At 40.0% G+C, this 19,360-nt stretch overlaps 1 protein-coding gene across 1 annotated transcript in view; it reads left to right on the top strand.

The window, feature by feature from the left end:
- The window catches only part of tecpr1.L (tectonin beta-propeller repeat containing 1 L homeolog), a 48,340-nt gene extending 36,737 nt beyond the window's left edge, over positions 1-11,603 (top strand). The window contains exons 21-25 of the mRNA XM_041577509.1: positions 1,827-1,962; positions 6,240-6,332; positions 7,115-7,221; positions 8,293-8,412; positions 10,414-11,603. Of these exons, the coding sequence (XP_041433443.1) occupies positions 1,827-1,962; positions 6,240-6,332; positions 7,115-7,221; positions 8,293-8,412; positions 10,414-10,557 (600 nt within the window). The 3' untranslated portion in view covers positions 10,558-11,603. The remainder of the gene's footprint in view (positions 1-1,826; positions 1,963-6,239; positions 6,333-7,114; positions 7,222-8,292; positions 8,413-10,413) is intronic.
- Positions 11,604-19,360: the final 7,757 nt, after the last annotated feature.

Genomic DNA, 19,360 nt, shown 5'->3' on the forward strand with positions numbered 1-19,360 from the left:
GCACATGGTTCCCTACTAGGGTTGGCACCTTTTCTGGAAAAAAAATACCGGCCTTCCTATATATTTATCTTTTTTTCCTATTAATAACATTGGGAACAGCCATCATTTTTACCGGCCAGGTGGCAACCCTATTCCCTACATGTATATTATGTCTAAATGTAAATGGTTTCATCTTTTCAAATAACCGGCCTTCTGAGTGCTGTTCAGCAAATTGTTCTTTTTCAGGCCTTTTAGCATTCTGTGTCCCACCAACATAGGAAGGAATTTTCATATAGCAGCCAAATGTAATAAATTAGAGTATGATATATTCATGTAGAGCACCATGGCATATGTTATTACAGTGTGCTAATAACATGTAATATGTTGGCACATGGTGAGCCAAATGTATGTTCCATCCAACAGTTTCACTCTGGTGGGAATCACTTTCCCAGATCCTGATAATGATCCTGCCTTCCTGTAGGACCGCTCTCCTATGGGTCTCTTAGTGATGCAAACAAGCTCCAGCACAGAAGAAGCAAAAGCTGTGCCTGAACCAAGCAATGCTATAAAATCTGAGACAGGTCTTACGGGGGAATGTAATAAAAGTCGGTAACGGAAAAACTATTCGCAATGTGAAAAGTTATGCCTTTGCGCGAACAAATTTTCCCGTGCGCAAATTTAATATAGCTTTTGCGAACCCAGAAACTGTTTAGCGACCACTTCCGACAGTGGAAGACCGTTTACAAATTTTATAGTTTGCGCCAATGCCCAGTCAATGTAATAAAACTTCTTACTGAAAAAGTCGCTCCAAAAGATTGCTCCAAAAGATTACGACACCTTCAAGCGCTTCTTAAGAGCGCGCAATTAGAATTCGCAATGCGCCGTTAAAATTGGCAATGTAATAACCGTTTAAAGAACAATATTACATTGCGAGATGTGGATTTTTATTCTTATTGGTGCGAATTTTTTTGCTCTCTGCGACTTTTATTACATTCCCCTGTTAAAGTCAACACTACTCTGGACACCAATGGGGGAATGTAATTAAAGTCGCAAAGAGAGAAACAATTCCCACCAATAGGAATAAAAATGCACAACTCGCAATGTAATATTGTTCCTTAAACTGTTATTGCATTCTTAAGAAGTGCTTGAAGGTGTCGTAATCTTTTGGAACAAACATAACTTTTACAGTAAGAAGTTTTATGAGATTTACTGTGCAAACTATAACATTCGAAAAGGGTCTTCCTCTGTTTGAAGTGGACGCTAAACAGTTTCCGAGTTTGCAAAAGCTAAATTAAATTCACGCAAAGCAAAATTTGTTCACATTGAAGGTGTTGTAATCTTTTGGAACAAACATAACTTTTTCAGTAAGAAGTTTTATTTCATGTGCTGTGCATTGGCGCAAACTATAAAATTCGCAAACGGTCTTCCATTGTTGGAAGTGGTCGCCAAACAGTTTCCGGGTTCGCAAAAGCTATATTAAATTCGCGCAAAGGCATAACTGTTCTCATTGTGAATAGTTTTTCTGTTATTACATTGCCCCGCAAGTACTTTTTGTGTTCTGTCCTGTTGTTCTTAGTCATGTCTTGGCCAATAAGAACCAGGCAACACCAATCGAAAACCATTAAAAAAGGTTTGCCAATAGAAGTCCTATTTGTGGCTTTGCCATTATGTAACATGGCTACAAAGCTGAAGTTGCAAAGTTTACATTACTGTTCAAATTTGTTTGGTCTTCACTCAATACTGAACCCCCTTAGGTTTCAGCTCTTGCTTGAACTCAGATAAGGTGCCCTCAACCCCAGCACTGCAATCAGTTATGTAAGTTTATGTTATGTCATTCTCTGTTTCAGGGTTCCTCTTGGCTCCATGTTGGCACAGATCAGCCATTTATTTCAATCTCTGTTGGAGGATGCCTTCAGGTGTGGGCAATTGCAAGAGACGGGTCTGCCTTCTACCGAGGCTCAGTGTCACCTGCCCAGCCTGCCGGTAAATCTTCTGATTATCTCGGGGTGCTTATGCCAGCGAGCTTGCCTCTGAACATTTTATTTTATGTGATTGTATCTGTCAGACGAACACTATAGTTTTGACATTTTTCTGAGTATATTTAGCATGTCACATGGCAGCACGTTGGGTTGAATTTGTACTATCCTTTTATGCATGATATGTTTTAGACTACCCTATTGGTGCAGAACGGTCACGTGCAGTAACCATATCAACAATTTGAGTGATATGAACTGTATGAACTTAATTTTACATGTGTGGACCCAAATGATTGTGTTTAATGCTCTTACCAGGAATGGCTGCTTAGAATAGAACAGTAAGGTTCCTATATGTTCATTGTTTATTATCTACTATATGGGAACTGCAGGTCTGTTATTTCTGAAAGCTGGAATCTGGTCATCCATATTTGTGGTCATATTTGTCCCTGGTGCCACTTTATCCATCATAAAAATGATAAGCTTTATTGCAGTTTGCACCTTGTGAGTGTGAGATACCCACAGTGAGATGGGCAGAGCCGCACCCAGTGAGAGGGGCAGAAACGCACCCAGTAAGATGTGCAGAGACGCACACATACAGTGAGAGGGGCAGAGACGTTCCCAGCGAGAGGGGCAGAGACATACCCAGTGAGAGGGTCAGAGACTCATCCAGTGAGAAGGACAGAAACATACCCAGTGAGAGGGGCAGAGACTCATCCAGTGAAAGGGGCATTTTCATGTAAAAATAACTTGGGACAAAACAGTGTGGGCGGGTCTTTCCTTGCCACTATTGGGGTTACTAAGTGCAGATCATGCCAGTCTCGGACATAATATACCCTCTTTATCACGCCTTTATCTTCCTTAAGTGGAAAAAAGAATCTGCGTATGGGAAAGGTTATCGTCTCTTGTATAAACAGTCAAGTATTTTGCAGATTTGCATTTATACATGTCAAAGGGAACTGCTGTACTTCCTCAGAAGAGCCAGTTGTTTCATTACTAGCGTCTGCAGTACAGGAGGAAAGAAATATGGCAGCACTCTCTCGCACCCAGTGAGAGGGGCAGAGACGAACAGTGAGAGGGGCAGAGACGAACAGTGAGAGGGGCAGAGACGTAGCCAGTGCAAGGGGCAGAGAAGAACCCAGCGAGAGGGGCAGAGATGCACCCAGAGAGAGGGGCAGAGATGCACCCAGTGAGTGGGGCTGAGACGCACCCAGTGAGTGGGGCTGAGACGCACCCAGTGAGAGGGGCTGAGACGCACCCAGTGAGAGGGGCTGAGACGCACCCAGTGAGAGGGGCAGAGATGCGCCCAGAGAGAGGGGCAGAGCCGCGCCCAGAGAGAGGGGCAGAGCCGCGCCCAGTGAGAGGGGCAGAGCCGCGCCCAGTGAGAGGGGCAGAGCCGCACCCAGTGAGAGGGGCAGAGCCGCACCCAGTGAGAGGGGCAGAGCCGCACCCAGTGAGAGGGGCAGAGCCGCACCCAGTGAGAGGGGCAGAGCTGCACCCAGTGAGAAGGGCAGAGATTCACACACACACAGTGTGTGGCAGGGGTGAGACCAAGGACTGAGGCAGAAACAGACACAGTGAGAGATGCAGAGACAGACACAGTGAAGGGGCAGAGACAGACACAGTGAAAGGCAGTGTCGGAACTGGGACACCAGGGACCCACCAAAAAACCTTAGACCAGGGGCCCACCAAAAGTTTTTAGACCAGGGGCCCACCCTCAGTACTATTTTCTTCCTCTCCTCACTTAACCTCTATTCTACTAGTCTCTTTTGTTTACATACTGTAATCTATTATTCCATCTCTTTAGCCACTTTGTTCTCATAGAAATAGGAAATGGCCATGAAATAGGCCAAAGGTTTAGCAGCATGAGGGCCACCTGACACCTGGGCCCACCGGGAGTTTTCCTGGTATCCCTGTGGGCCAGTCCGACACTGGTGAAAGGGGCAGAGACAGACACAGTGAGAGGGACAGAGACAGACCCAGTGAGAGTGACAGTGATGTGAACTTCAGCAGAACAAATGCATCTCAATAGAGTAGACTCATGAGAGTGGCACAGACCTGCACACAAAGTGACTGTGACAAATTGGCACGCCCAAAAGGAAGAAGCAGAAGTGAAATGAATACTGAGATAAAAGAATGATCAGTTCCAGAAGTTCTGCCACAGATGATGGGAACAGAGAGAGCTGAAATGTCATGTACACAGGAATACCATATTTATTCTTTGTATTGCGGATGCCCCGGGCTCTTTTCTCTGTCACGTGAGCACCGGCGCTGTTCATGGTTAAGAAATAAGTAAATAGCAGGCTGGTATCAGAGGTGACCTTCTAACAGTTTTAATAGGAAAGCAAATATGTGTATTTGACAACAGTAAACAGCCACAGAAGGATATTCTACTGACACTTGGAAATTAATAATCTTCATGTAAAAATAACTTAGGACAAAACAGTGTGGGCGGGTCTTTCCTTGCCACTATTGGGGTTACTAAGTGCAGATCATGCCAGTCTCGGACATAATATACCCTCTTTATCACGCCTTTATCTTCCTTAAGTGGAACAAGGAATCTGCGTATGGTAAAGGTTATCGTCTCTTGTATAAACAGTCAAGTATTTTGCAGATTTGCATTTATACATGTCAAAGGGAACTGCTGTACTTCCTCAGAAGAGCCAGTTGTTTCATTACTTGCGTCTGTAGTGCAGGAGGAAAGCAATATGGCAGCTCTCTTAGAATCAAATCATATACATGGGGAATTATAGCTTGCAAAGTATATATTGACAATGATAAATAAAGCTCTGTGTTCCTATTGAAAGGTGAATATACTGGTGTAGATAGGGATCAGCAGTTTGGGCAGTTACAATGTTAATGTTGAATTAACGGCCTATATGGGTGTAGCTTTTACAGACTATTTTGTGGTCCAATCCGATATCATTTGCCTTCCGTTGCATGAGTATGCTGCAACGGCAGACCTGGACATTATAGGGTTAACTGCTTTATTACTGGACTTTTAGAGACAGGTTGCATTGAGTCTTCTCTCAGCTGGTGTAAAGATTAAAGCTAGTGATACTGACACTAAAAAAAATCTTTTTAAAATATCAATCTACATGAAAAGTTACCTATAGCTCATGTTGATCGTTTTTCGCTAATAGTTCTACTTTTGTAAGTAATTGTTACTTGAAGTTCCTAAACCCGACTGTCCCATCTCAGCCTTTCAGTTAGAGGTTCTAAACGGACTCCTGCTGCACAAATATGGCAGCCTCCTCATAGACAAACATAAGAAAGGTAATGTAAAAGCATCAGGCAAATACTTTTATGGCAAAATTCTAAATAGCATTCAAAGACAATGTTATGATAGATAATAAAAAAGGTTTTTTTCTGATGTACAGTATCCAGTAGTAGTACTCCCTCAGCAGGTATGAGGCCCTTGCAGTGGTGCCTTTATGGGATACAGATATATGCCGGTTCCCTTTAGTCCCTACACGGGCGAGATATGCCTAGAGTACTAACCTTCTGTCCTCTGTGGAGCCTCAGGCTGCTCTGCTAACTACCTTCAGTCTATCCCTTAGTCTCAGACAAACTATTACAGGAGCTAAACCTCACAATATTTAGTCCTCACTGACATCACTGAGGTTGTCACCTAAGCTAAAGGGCTTCTACTTTACTCAGGGTCTATTTACCTCAAGATGGGCACCATCCACCCTTTTATTTAGCAAGTGGTATCCAAAGAGACTAAAGTCTAGGGAACACACCTGCCATTAGACCATAAGAAACCCCCATCAGAGGATGCCTAACCACTTCCCATCTATAGTTAGTTAACCCTAACTAGGGATATCCCAAGCAAGTGAAGGAAAACTCCCTTCTATCTTATACAACTATTGATAATATATTTATTATTATTGTATTATCATCGCCTACTGCCCCATCATTAACTGTTTACCTGTATATATACAAACAAGATGTAATTATGACAAAAAAATTATTATGTTTGACTTGGAATTTTGCAAGAAAAGTGTCAAATCTGCTTAGGACCCACAAGCACCACACTGCAAAATCATACAGACAGCTTAATGAATTGACGCCTTATGAAAGTGAAGCCAGTGTGTGTTGTGTGAATGTAACAAGGACATCAGATTGCAAGCTTCACTGGGGCAGGAATTGATGGGAATGAACAGCCTCTGCAAAGTTGTACTTGCCAATATATATATATATATATATATATATATATATATATATATATATATATATATATATATATATATATACACAATGACAGTACTGCATTTAATTTTCTAGGTGACTGCTGGTATCACATCCCCTCTCCTAACAAGCAAAAGCTCCAGCAGGTCTCGGTTGGACATACGTCAGTGTTTGTTGTGGATGAAAATGGTAAGTGAATAAGACCATCTTTTGAATTTTGTTTGTCAAATCCCCACTTTGCAATTGGAGCCACTTCTTTTTGTTGTATGTTTGTCCATACGGACACATGTGGCCAGGGCAGCCATCAGGGGGGGGACAGGGGGGAGAGTTGTAGGGGGCCCCGAGGGTAAGGGGGGCCCCAGCCACGCCACACTTACTTGATTAGCCGGGCCCCCCATCTTTCTGAGAGCTGCTGACTTTGGGAAGGCATGGACGTTTAAGGGGCCCTGGCCACCAATTTTCTTATAATGTGGGGGGGGGGCCCTGGCCACAAATGCTTTTTATGGGGGGCCCTGACCACCAATATCTATTTATTTTTTATTAACATGTGGGAACCCTAGCCACCAATATTTTTTTTGTTTTTCTACTGTTTGGTGGGAAGGGCGGACCTGTAAGTGGGGCTTGCGGTGGGCGCAGCCCAGGGGGCCCAGGAAATTTTGTAGTACGGGGCCCTGCGATTTCTGATGGTGGTCCTGCATGTGGCAGGGGTATATGCACTTAGGAGGAAGGATGCCCTGTAAGTTATTTTAAAGGAAAAGGCACATTCATTAGGCACCCCTCCATTGACTGCAATCCTCTTCTGTAAATAGCGTGCCAACCTGGAGTATTTTCCCTCTGAGTGTGGTTCCACCATCTTTTCTACTTTCCCAAGCATCCCTTATGGTTATCCAGGAGCAGTATAGGAACATTTCAAATGAAACTGTGGTGTCAGGAGCAAATATTGGCTGACCGTTAGCCATTTCTGTTCTCAGGAAACCTGTGGTTGCGCCATGGAATTACCCCTACCTACCCTCAAGGAACAACGTGGGAACATATGTCCAATAATATCCGTAAGGTATCTGTGGGGCCCTTTGACCAGGTAAATACAATGTGAAGAGAACTTACAGTAATGTCATATTTCAAGTCAGATCGCATGAGCAATAGGAGCATGAATGACTGCTAATTTTACTGTTTATTAAGACAGTTGGGGCTGCTGGGTATTCTAGAATCTAGATCAACGATTCACATTCTGACACTAAACATAACATTTAATCCTCTTTTGCACAATTAGATTTTAATTTATACTGACACAGACCTGACACTGTTCTATGCAGATGGCGTCTCTGTATTCTCTGGAATGTCAAGGCCCTTGTGCATTTGGGACACACCAAATAGAAATGTCCGATCTGCCCCACTATCTTTGAACTGCATCTGGCAACAAATGTATATTCATTAATGCATCGTTATTATACTCGCAAATGCATTCTAATTAGTGACATATATAGTAACATAGTAAGTTAGGTTGAAAAAAGTCACACGTCCATCAAGTTCAACCTTTTAACTTTTTTTTAACCTGCCTAACTGTCAGTTGATCCAGAGGAAGGCAAAAAAAAAAAACCCATCTGAAGCCTCTCCAATTTGCCTCAGAGGGGGAAAAATTCCTTCCTGACTCCAAAATGGCAATCGGACCAGTCCCTGGATGAACTTGTACTATGAGCTATCTCCCATAACCCTGTATTCCCTCACTTGCTAAACACCATCCAACCCCTTCTTAAAGCTATCTAATGTATCCGCCTGTACCACTGATTCAGGGAGAGAAATCCACATCTTCACAGCTCTCACTGTAAAAAAAACCCTTCCGAATATTTAGAAGGATCCATGCAACTAGTAGAGATATCAATAGAACAATGCAATACAAGATCGATGTGCCTGTAGGTGTGCAAGAGAATATGATAATTCATTCTATAACAGGTGCAAAATACTAATGCTTCAGTTCTAATAACCCATAGCAACCAATCAGGTAATTGAGCTCATTCTGCATATCAGTACAGGCTACCTGCTTGTTTGGTTGCTATATAATAGGTTAGTGTGTGGATGATATAACACTGTCATACAGCAGCCTAGAGCATTTTGCCATTGAACACACTTGCTTTTTTTTGTGAAATTGTAGGTCTGGGTGATCGCAGACAAAGTTCAAGGGAGCCACAGTCTGAGCTGTGGAACAGTCTGTCATCGCTTGGGGGTGCAGCCAATGCAGCTAAAGGGGCATTCATGGGACTATGGAATAGGGGTAAGCCTATTGCCTTTTACTCGTGTTAACCATCTGTGCTATGTTGCTAAATATGAGAAGCCAGCTTATTTACTTTATCCTCATCTTTCCAATTCCGTAGATGTCTCCCCCAAATTCCTAATCCCCAAAACATTTAAAAGAGCAACAACTCAGCTGATGTCAGGAGCACTGCAATGATGAGGTGCCTCAAAGGGTTAACTTTTAGTATGTTATTGAATGGTGAATTCGAAGCAACTTTTCAATTGGTCATCATTTTTATTTTTTTATAGTTATTTAATTATTTGCCGCCTTCTTCTGAATCTTTCCAGCTTTCAAATATGGGTCCCTGACCCCATTTAAAATCACATGCTCTGTAAAGCTACCAATGTAAAGTTGTTGCTACTTTTTATTACTCCTCTTTCTATTCAGGCCCTCTCCGAATTGATATTCCAGTCTCTTATTCAAATCAGTGCATGGTTGCTATGGTAATCTGGGCCCTAGCAACCACATTTCTAACTGGAGAACTGCTGAATAAAAAGTTAAATAACTCAAAAACAACAAATAAGAAAAAATTAAAACGGACTGCAAATTGTCTCAGAATTTCACTCTCGACATCATATTTAAAGTTAACCCTTTAAAAGGGTTTATTCATCTTGCAATATTCTTTACGTTTCAGATAGTTCCCCATAAAAAAACAATACATTTACTTTTTTCAATTACTTTTCAATTGTTAAACATTTTTACAAAAACCCTACTAGTCCCACCCTTCTACTTCCTGCTGCCTCCTTTTCCAGGCTGTGCAGGGGAGCCGGCGACACACAGTACAATGCACTGAAGGACAGGAACCAATCAGCTAGGCTGACCTGATGGGGAACTGAAGCCTGTCTTTTCTTGTGTGACTGCAGGGCTGTGATTGGCTGTCCCCCTCCTACTGTTATTTTGGCAGGGACCGTTAGGAAATGCCCACCCCTCAATTGAAACACAGACATGGCCCAGAGAACATCTATAGCTCAAATAAAGGGGCCATTTTTGAAGACAATATTAATTTACACCCAAAAGTAAAACCAGCACCATATAGTATACATAATTGCCTACAAAATTAGGGGGTTTTCATTTATCCTATATGTCTCCTTTAACCAGCCTAAAGTTTCAGCTTGTCAATAGCAGCAATGATCCAGGACTTCAAACTTGTCACAGGGGGTCACCATCTTGGAAAGTGTCTGTGACACTCACATGCTCAGTGGGCTCTGAGCAGCTGTTGAGAAGCTAAGCTTAGGGGTCGTAGCAAATTATCAAGCAGAAAATGAGGTTGGCCTGTAATATAAGCTGATGCTACAGGACTGAATCCTGATGCTAGATGCACTGGTTTCTGTGCTGCCATGTAGTAATTATCTGTATTAATTACTAATCAGACTTATATTGTGACATTTCTATTCTATGTGTACTGTATATTGTGAGTGGGTCCCTAAGCTCAGTAAGTGACAGCAGCACAGAGCATGTGCAGTGAATCAGCAGAAAAGAAGATGAGGAGCTACTGGGGCATCTTTGGAGACACAGATCTTTACTGGTAAACAGCTGTGGTTGCCTTGGGCTGTTACAGAAGCCCAAAACATAATGTACAACATTTCTAGCTACTTCTTTAGTTATGCTTTAGTTCTCATTTAAAGGTGACATATACCATAACATTTCAGAATGGCCTAAAATATGTTTTGGTTTTTTTTACCATGAAATAGAAGTATCTATGATGAAAGAAAAAAAATAATTATTTGATTATAGTAGTCTATGGGAGACCTCCTAACTGTAATCTGGAGATTTCTGGATAATGGGTTTCCAGATAATGGACCCCATACCTGTATAAAATCACACAGTATGTATGCATTTCTGAGCAATGTCCGTCTGTTATCGCCAGTGTCTTCCATAGCCAAAGCATTGCTCATGTTGGGAAGCTGTGAATTAAAGCTTGAGAATTTACCTGCAAACTCAGTGCATAGAGAGAGTTTATTAAACCTTCTTCTGTTGCAGGGAGGTTGGGAGCACCTTACTGTAAGAGGAAACAGGGCAGATGTGGGTAAAACCCTGCGACCGGAAGAAAATGCGTCTCACAAACCAGATCCACAGGAAGAAAATGGAGAGTCGGCCTTCTCCTCGCACATAGCAAACTGCTGACTCCCGGCAATGCAAGTCAGTCTCTGAACTGGCCTTTTGGGAAATGGACATTACCGGTGGTACAATCCTACAGCATCGCTTTGTGAATTTATTGCTTGGAAAACGGATAACTTATTTATTTAGCATGTTGTGGGAAGTGTTTAGCTTTCAAAGTGGTAAACTGTGAAATCATCCCTAGCCATTTTATCTCCGTTTAGCTTCCGTTATAGGCTTTTAGCTAATATATAGTGACCTTCAATAGTATAATCAGTAGCATTAAAATGTATTATGCACAGTACAACAGACAGAACTTTTCCAGCACACTGTCCCATCCCTATAAAACTTAGAAGTCTGGTACAGGAGATGTTGAAGGGCCTTGAGTTGTCCAAGGCTGAATTGTGAAACAGTCAAGATATTCATAACATGGGCCTCTAATAGGTCAGTTTGGACCTTATTGATGAAATTGGCAGCATTGGCCTCAGAGTTTTGACTTGATGTTTGTTTAGATATCAGGTACAGGGCAGGAATAATTGTTAGGGTTGGGTTCCAAAAAACTCCTGAATGGTCTTGCCCCATTATTGTTTTTAAACCTTTAAAAATGCCCCATGGAACTGATATGACGTTAGACATTTGTAGGCAAATATAAGGCATACTGTGACCTAAATCAATGAAGTTTTCCTTCATTGACAATTAAACGTTTTAATTTTTAGGGAATTACTGTGTTTCTATTTTCACATAAATAATAAATCCGCGATCAGGATTGTCAGTGCCAGATTAATGATATAATGCATGTCCAACTGGAAGCCCATAGACTACCTGTAGCCCACCCAGATATCTTGTTATGGCACTGGTCTGCCCGTGGGCTCCACAGTCTTCTTTGTATATCATAATATAAATATAATCTGTCTCTTGAACATCACTGATTATATTGAAAAATTACTTGAGGAAGACTACATTTTTAAGTAATACAAGCACAGCCACCATATCTCAGAACTCTACAATGTTACTGTCGCTAGTGCTACTACAAAACAGCAGTTTAGCCTGTATCCAAAGCAAAATACTAGGTTCACTTTACAGAGTAGTGCCATGCTCTTCAATACATTGCTAACAGGTCACATGGTGTTGCTCCACAGTATGGTGGCTCAACGGGTTGCACTGTTGCCTTGCAGCACTGGGATCTTGAGTTTGATTCCAGCCACTGCATTTGTATGTTCTCCCAAGTACACCGTTATACTTACGAATATGAATAATGTATAATCTCTGAAAATCACTGGGACTGAGTGGCGCCATATAAAACCCAGGAAATTAAACAATAAAAGAGTAAATGTGCCTTGAGATTCCAGTAAAGTGAGATGCAAATACTGCCATCAACATTCTCCTGGCATTGAACTGCTTGTATTGCGCTGTAAGCACAACCCATAATAACCCTTGTGTACAATACAGGCTTCAACGCCAAGCCAAATTGACTGGACCAGGCACTGTACTGTTCCTGAAGCACAGACATTAAAGGCATGTTAGCCTCGATTAAAAATTGTGCTTCTCCAGCCCATCAACATTTTTAGATATCTGATGGCTTTTCTGGAGCTCAAAGTTGCCAAGATCTTTTACTCCACTTTACGCAAGTATTTTCAAGAGTTCCTGAGAATTCTTGAGATAGTTTCCATCAACGTCTAAGGCAGTGATCCCCAACCATTGGATTGTGACCAACATGTTGGTCACCAACCCTTTTTATGATGCTCCCAGTGGCCTCAAAGCAGGTGTTTATTTTTGAATTCCAGGTTTGGAGGCAAATTTTGGTCACATAAAAACCATGTGTACTGCCAAACAGAACCTCCATAGGCTGCCAGTCCACATAGGGTCTACCAAATAGCCAATCAAAGCACTAATTTGCACCACCCAGGAAGATTTTTCATGTGCGCGTTGCTCCCCAACTCTTTTTACATCTGAATGTTGCTTATAGGTAAAAAAGGTTGGGGTCCCCCAGGTCTAAGGGATCTTTGCACAATGCCAGAAACTTTTCATCAGGTATTTTTTTACACTTGAGAAAATTCAAGTGTCAAAGGATAAATATGAGAATGAACAAATACAAGAGACAGTAGGGCACATGGATTATTTAGACTGACACAAGGCCTTTTCTATCGCAAGCTGGAATTTAGAGTAAGAGAAGGAAACTACCTTATAGAAAGAAGGGAAATCCCTTCAACTGGAATATTATCCTTTGTTCATCTTTTTAATTATATTCTCTAGACAAATACAAAACCAACATCCAAAAATAGTGTATCTTTTAGCTAATCATTATTACCAGAGGTTAATGGGGATTGCTGTTGAACCTGGCTTAAAGGTTTAACCTTAAGTGATGGGCGAATAAATTCGCCAGGAGCAAACTCACGGCGAACTTCTGCATTTCGTTGGCAGCGAATAAATTAGCAAACTGCTAAAATTCGTCAGCGTCTAAAAATTTTGGACGCACATCGTAAAAGTGTCTTGCGTCAAATTCGGTGCGCGTCGCCATTATTCGGACGCCCATTGACTTTAACACTGGCGTCAAAATTGATTCGGGTATCAAAATTCATGTTTTTTCACGGTTTCGCTGAAAAATTAGACAATTTCCCGCAAAATTTGCGAAACATGAATTTGGACGCCTGCATCAATTTTGACACCAGCGTTAAAGTCAATGGGGGTCCGAATAACGTGACGGATTTGACGCAAGCCACTTTTCCGACAAATTTGCCCATCACTATCAACCTTTGTTTAACTTTTTGTCATAGGGGGACACACATTCAGGTGCAAACTCTACGATTCCACTAACTCTGGTGTATAAACACTGAAGACTGTGGGGCTCATTTATCAACACTGGGCAAATTTGCCCATGGGCAGTTACCTATAGCAACCAATCAGTGATTAGTTTTTTAAATCCAGCTGCAAGTAGAACAATGAATGCTGCAGGTTGATTGGTTCTCATGGGTAACTGCCCATGGGCAAATTTTACCCCTGTGTGTCATTTTTATAAACATAGGATTATTTATTATTGTTTCAAATGTAAACTTGGAATTTCTCTTTACTCTTTCAGTACCAGTTGTCACTAGTGATGTAGATGTATTACTGATCTATTCCATGTTTAGGATATATTGGTTTATATAAAGCTTCGCTTGTAGCCAGAAGTTTATTCGTACCAGTGTTTAGACATGTTATTATAGAGGGTTTTGTTTAGGTTGATAGTTTTGTTCAAATATTCTTAGTTTTGGCTGAAAATAGTTCTTGAAGATGATTATTGTAAGAGCATGAGGTTGGGTGTTTCCCGTGGCCGAAAAAAAAATCAGTCACACCTTTTGATTTAAAAGAGAAGGAAAGATAAATATACCAAGATGTTAGGTAGCCTCCCTCGGTGATACTAGTCCCTTACCTACTACTTTATTGTGGCACTAAACTTCTTCTTCAAAAAACCAGCTCCCTGCTGAGAATTGCGGCTCCATCTTTTTAAATCCGGCCCCTGCACTTATTCTTATAGGCATAAACACAATACACAAATGTTGGGAAAAATTGTGCAGGTATGTGATCTGTAAACCAAAATCCTTGGGATCTGGGGTTTTCTGGATAACAGATCTTTCTGTCATTTGAATCCTCGTACCTTAAGTCTACTAAAAAAAATAATTTAATTATAAACCCAATAGGTTGGTTTTGCTTCCAATAAGGATTAATTATATCTTAGTTGGGATCAAGTACAATCTACTGTTTTATTAATACAGAGAAAAGGGAAATACGTTTTAAACATTTGGATAAAATGGAGTCTATGGGAGACTGCCATCCAGTAATTTGTAGATAATGAATTTCTGGATAACGGATCCCATACCTGTACTGTCCCAACAGAGGACGTCTGCAAAAAGATACAGGCGTGATGGGATTGTATTCCTGGGGTAGGAGGCAATTGACTAGAATCACCCCTAACCCCCTCCCCCTATGCTTTTATCATTCCTTCTCCTTTGACTTTTCGTGATATTTTTATTTATAGGGTTTGGCCATTCATGCCATCAAAGCTTAACCCTGCCAGCTGAACACTTTTAAATACTGGTTTTCCTTTTTTTTCCAAGGGAGAAACCAAATGACACCGTTAATTTACCAAAGTTTTAAGATATTAAAGATATTGTATATTATTAAGGAAACTGAAAATGTGAAAGGGTTGGTTGAATTTATGTTTGTAGAGCTCTTCCAGCTCATTAAAACGAATGGGCTGCTTTTTCTTTGTTTTATTTGCTAATTCTCCCATCTCAAAAATCAATCACAGAATGAGAATGATATTGAACCAAAGTATACTTTTTGGATTGGTCTTCATAATTTATTATTTTTTTTAAAGTTTTTGAATTATTTGCCTTTTTCTTCTGACTCTTTCCAGCTTTCAAATGGGGGTCACTGACCCCATATAAAAAGCATATGCTCTGTAAGGCTTCAAATGTATTGCCATTGCTCCTTTTTATTACTCGTCTTTGTATTCAGGCCCTCTCCTATTCATATTCCAGTTTCTCATTCAAATCATGCATAGTTGCTAGGGTAATTTGGACCCTAGCAACCAGATTGCTGAAACTGCAAACTGGAGAGCTGCTGAATAAAAAGCTAAATGATTAAAAAAAAAAAGGAAAACCAATTGCAAATTGTCTCAGAATATTACTTTCTACATCATACAATGACTTCAAAGTGTTCTACAACATACATGTTTAGGGGGAGATAAAAAGTGAATTTTTATATGCATTTATTATTACATAGAATTGAATACGATTTAAATATACTTCTAGTTATGCACTTCTGCTAGACTAACCAATACACTAATTTTGGGCAGCTGCTATCTTGTTTTTACAGTTTTTCCCCAAACACTGATTTTCCAAATGAATGTGAAAGCAACCAATAACATTGTTTACATCAAGGGGCAGATTTATCAAATGTGAGTTTAGAGCTTCATAAATTAAAACTCGCCCTCATTCTATTCACATTCCTTGGGATTTTTAGAATTGTATTTATCAATGGGCGAAAGTTAGAACCCACCATTTATCATTACGGTTCTATAAATCCCATAGGAACAAATAGAACATGGGTGAGTTTTTATTTATTGAGCTCTAAACTCACATTTTCATACATCTGCCCTCAAGAGTTTATTAAAAAAAAAAAAAGTCTTTTAACCGTATTATTTTAATGAAGATTATAGAATATATTTTACATTGAAATGATTTGTTTGCGAATTGTGGGATATTTTAAGGATAAGGTTATTTGCATTTTGGCTCCTTGCTGAATTTCATCCCCGTCTTGATGTGAACAGCGTGCTATGAAAGGCAGTGGTTTAACATTGTGTGTTTACAAAAGGCAATGTCATTGTTTGCACAGTGCAATGTCATTAAAAGCAATTGTGATATTGCAGAAATAAAACAAGGAGACGCTAAATGGGGGAGTTGTCTTTTCTTTTGAAATCAGAGTTTGTTTTTTTTTATAATTACAATTTAGTGTAAAATACACAAAGTAACACAACATTATTACTTGTTTTCATATTTGGAAAATAAACCAGTTAAAAAGACTAATAAACCAGTTAAAAGTAATAAGGAACTGTATGTGATAATGGGGACATCTGTATTTAAACTGGGGTCTGGCCCCAACTTTATAAATCGATTTAAAAATACCTGAAAAAAGGAATTGACACTGAAATAAGGGACTTATGGGTTTGTTGAAGGGATTGTCCAAAAACTTTTTCAGTTGAGTTGTTTTCAGATTGTTCTCCAGAAATAGACTTTTTCCAATTACTTTCCATTTTTTATTTTTTACCGTTTTTCCAAAATCTAAATTTAACGTCTAATGTTCGTGTCTCTGGTGTATAAGTCTGGCAGCTCAGTAATTCAGGTGCAGATTCGAAACGGTTACAATTTTGCAACATTTAGTTAATACATTTCTTAGCAGCATCTCTGGAGTATTAACAACTATTGTATCAATTCTAACAGATGCCTGTAATGAAACCCAGAGATTCTGCTCAGCAGGGACAAAGATAACAAATGTATCAACTAAATGTATCCATTTAGAACTATTTAGAGGGTCGGCGACCCACCTTCCCAGAGCAGTTTTAGAAGGTGAAAAATGACTTACACTTCAATATTAGAAAAACAGTTACACATAGAAAATTTAAAGTAATTGGAAAAAGTCTTTATTTTTGGTGAACTATCTGAAACCAACTGAACTGAAAAAAGTGTTGGACGGTGAACAACCCCTTTTAGTTGGCCATACTCAGGTCGATAAAAGATGCCAACTTGGACACTGCAGATTGAGCTAGCAGCTTATTGGCCCACTCGGGACTGCATACCCAATCAAAATCTGGACAGAAATTTCCCAGATATCTATGCAACCGGTTTGATTATCCACATTGGGTAAGGATTGTAGGTTCTTGCCCAATGGGTCCCCATAAGCCTGCAGTATGGTTCTATCGTTGGCTCCCATTGGACAGAAGCCCAATCAGCCCACACATGGGTGGCCAAATTTGACAAACCTTTACATATATGGCCAGCTTTACAGTATCCTATCAAATTTTGCATAATCCATCCACAAGCCTGGGGTAGGGTAGATAAACAAATGGGTGATCCGCAGCCTATGACCCAGCAGGTAGTTGGGTTCTTGAGGATCTCCATTCAGTGAAGAAGCTTTTAAATCCATGATTTATAAAGACAGGAAAACGATCTTCAGACTAAGAATATCATGATATCACATTAAAGGAATGGAAAGGCAACTGGGGGTATAAAGGTGTCCCTCCAACCTTAAATATGGACTTGTATATGATAAAAAGAACAGCTCCCGGCAGTATACACAGGCCATGTGAGCCAGGAGAGAGCTTTGAACCCAGTGGTTTCTGACTGTGACATACAGTTGGGTTAAATAGGGCTATTATGTTTAAGATTTAAAAACAAGTGTGCAACATGGTGATGGTACAGTGGATCCCAATCTAAGATGAACCCTAGCTACCAGCATTAGAGGCCAAGATAATTTTCCATATCTCAACCTTTTCTGTGCAAGTTGTGCGTTGTGATACATTATTAATGTATTTATAGAAGACATTACTTTACATAACACACATAACGATCTAAATGTTTAGTGTGTTATAGAATGGCCAATTCAAAGCAACTTTTCTGTTGGTCATTATTTTTTTATGTAGTTTTTTTAATTACTTCCCTTCTTCTAACTCTTTACAGCTTTCAAATGGGGGTCGCTGACCCCATCTAAAAACAAATGCTCTGTAAGGCTACAAATGTATTGTTATTGCTACTTTTTATTACTCATCTTTCTATTCAGGCCCTCTCCTATTCATATTCCAGTCTCTTATTCAAAGCAGTGCATGGTTGCTAGGATCATTTGAACCCTAGCAACTAGATTGCTGAAATTGCAAACTGGAGAGCTGCTGAATAACTCAAAAACCAGGAATAAAAAATGAAAAACAATTGCAAATTGTCTCAGGATATCACTCTCTACATCATACTAAAAGTCAACCCAAAGATTAGCAACCCCTTTAAGATAATATAAACAAAATATAAGAATTATTAGTGGGATTAAAGAAGATACAAAGATTAAGGAGAAGCACAAAGAGCTGCCAACATGAATGTCCTGTATGGATCCTATATACAGGTCGATTAGGAATATATTATGGTCTGCTTATATCACTATGTCTGTTCACCCAAAATTGGGCACACCTAGCCCCGCTGCCTGGGAGAAGCAAACCCAATGCTGCTCACCCCCATCACCACCTATGTGTACGTCTCCTACACTCTATAAAAAAAGCTGGATTTCATACAAAATAAACAACTGAAATGTGGCCTTCAAATGACCAGGGTCAGCTTCCCAACTTGCCTCATGATAGAAGCAGCACAACCCTGAAATGCTAAACTCTTAGAACAGATATATAATAAGAACATTTTTGTAAAAGTAGCTTGATGCAAAGATTTCAACTACGCATTTTTTGGTTTTTGAAACCATGACTAAAACCCCTTTCTCTTAAACCACAAATGTCATGAAATTTATTAAAAGATCTGGATTTTAAAAGCACGAATGAAAAAAGGGCTTAATGATCCAAAAAAAATACAAATACCTCTAAAACCTCAACAGATTTGAGTTTTTTTGGACAATACCTACTAAAAAAAAAGAGACGGCTTCTAAAATCCTGAATTGATTAAAAATGGTCCAGTAAGATCAGTGCAACTCCCATTGAACTCTATAGGACCTCGACAACTTTTTGTATTAGAATTTTTTGTGGTTTTTATACTTAATAAATCTCAAATTTTTAGCGCTTTACAGAAATATAGAAAAAACACCAATTTTTAGAGATTTGTGGAAAACAAAATAAAAGTTCGTAAATAGGCCCCTTAGTATGTGTAGCAAACTCAAACATAGAGCAAAGGTAACAGTGAGAAATAAGACCTGCAAGAACATATCTGACCTGTGCTTGGACCCTAGAGAACTTTAATTTAAGATGACTGTGCCACCACTTGATTCCACTCTCTAATTTCAATTCTTAACCAGCAAGAAATGTATCTTTAAATGGTCAACAAGTACCTAGAAGTCTCCTCTTTGTGCTGGCCAAATCCTGTTTCTGCTGCTGGTACTGATTGTCTTTTGAGAGATGCCACCAAGCACAGATTAGCCAAGAATGTGTTCCTCGATGAGGAAATCCAGATTGATCAAACACTACTTTCCAACTCAGTAAGCCCGAGGATAAACAGTGATTTATTTAACAGCACACAAACCAGATGCCCATATGCTGTGGATCCTTCTTATAAAATGCCATTTGGCAGAACTCACAATCCGTTATAAG

This window comes from Xenopus laevis, chromosome 9_10L (genome assembly GCF_017654675.1).
Source record: "Xenopus laevis strain J_2021 chromosome 9_10L, Xenopus_laevis_v10.1, whole genome shotgun sequence".
Classification (NCBI taxonomy): Eukaryota; Metazoa; Chordata; class Amphibia; order Anura; family Pipidae; genus Xenopus; species Xenopus laevis.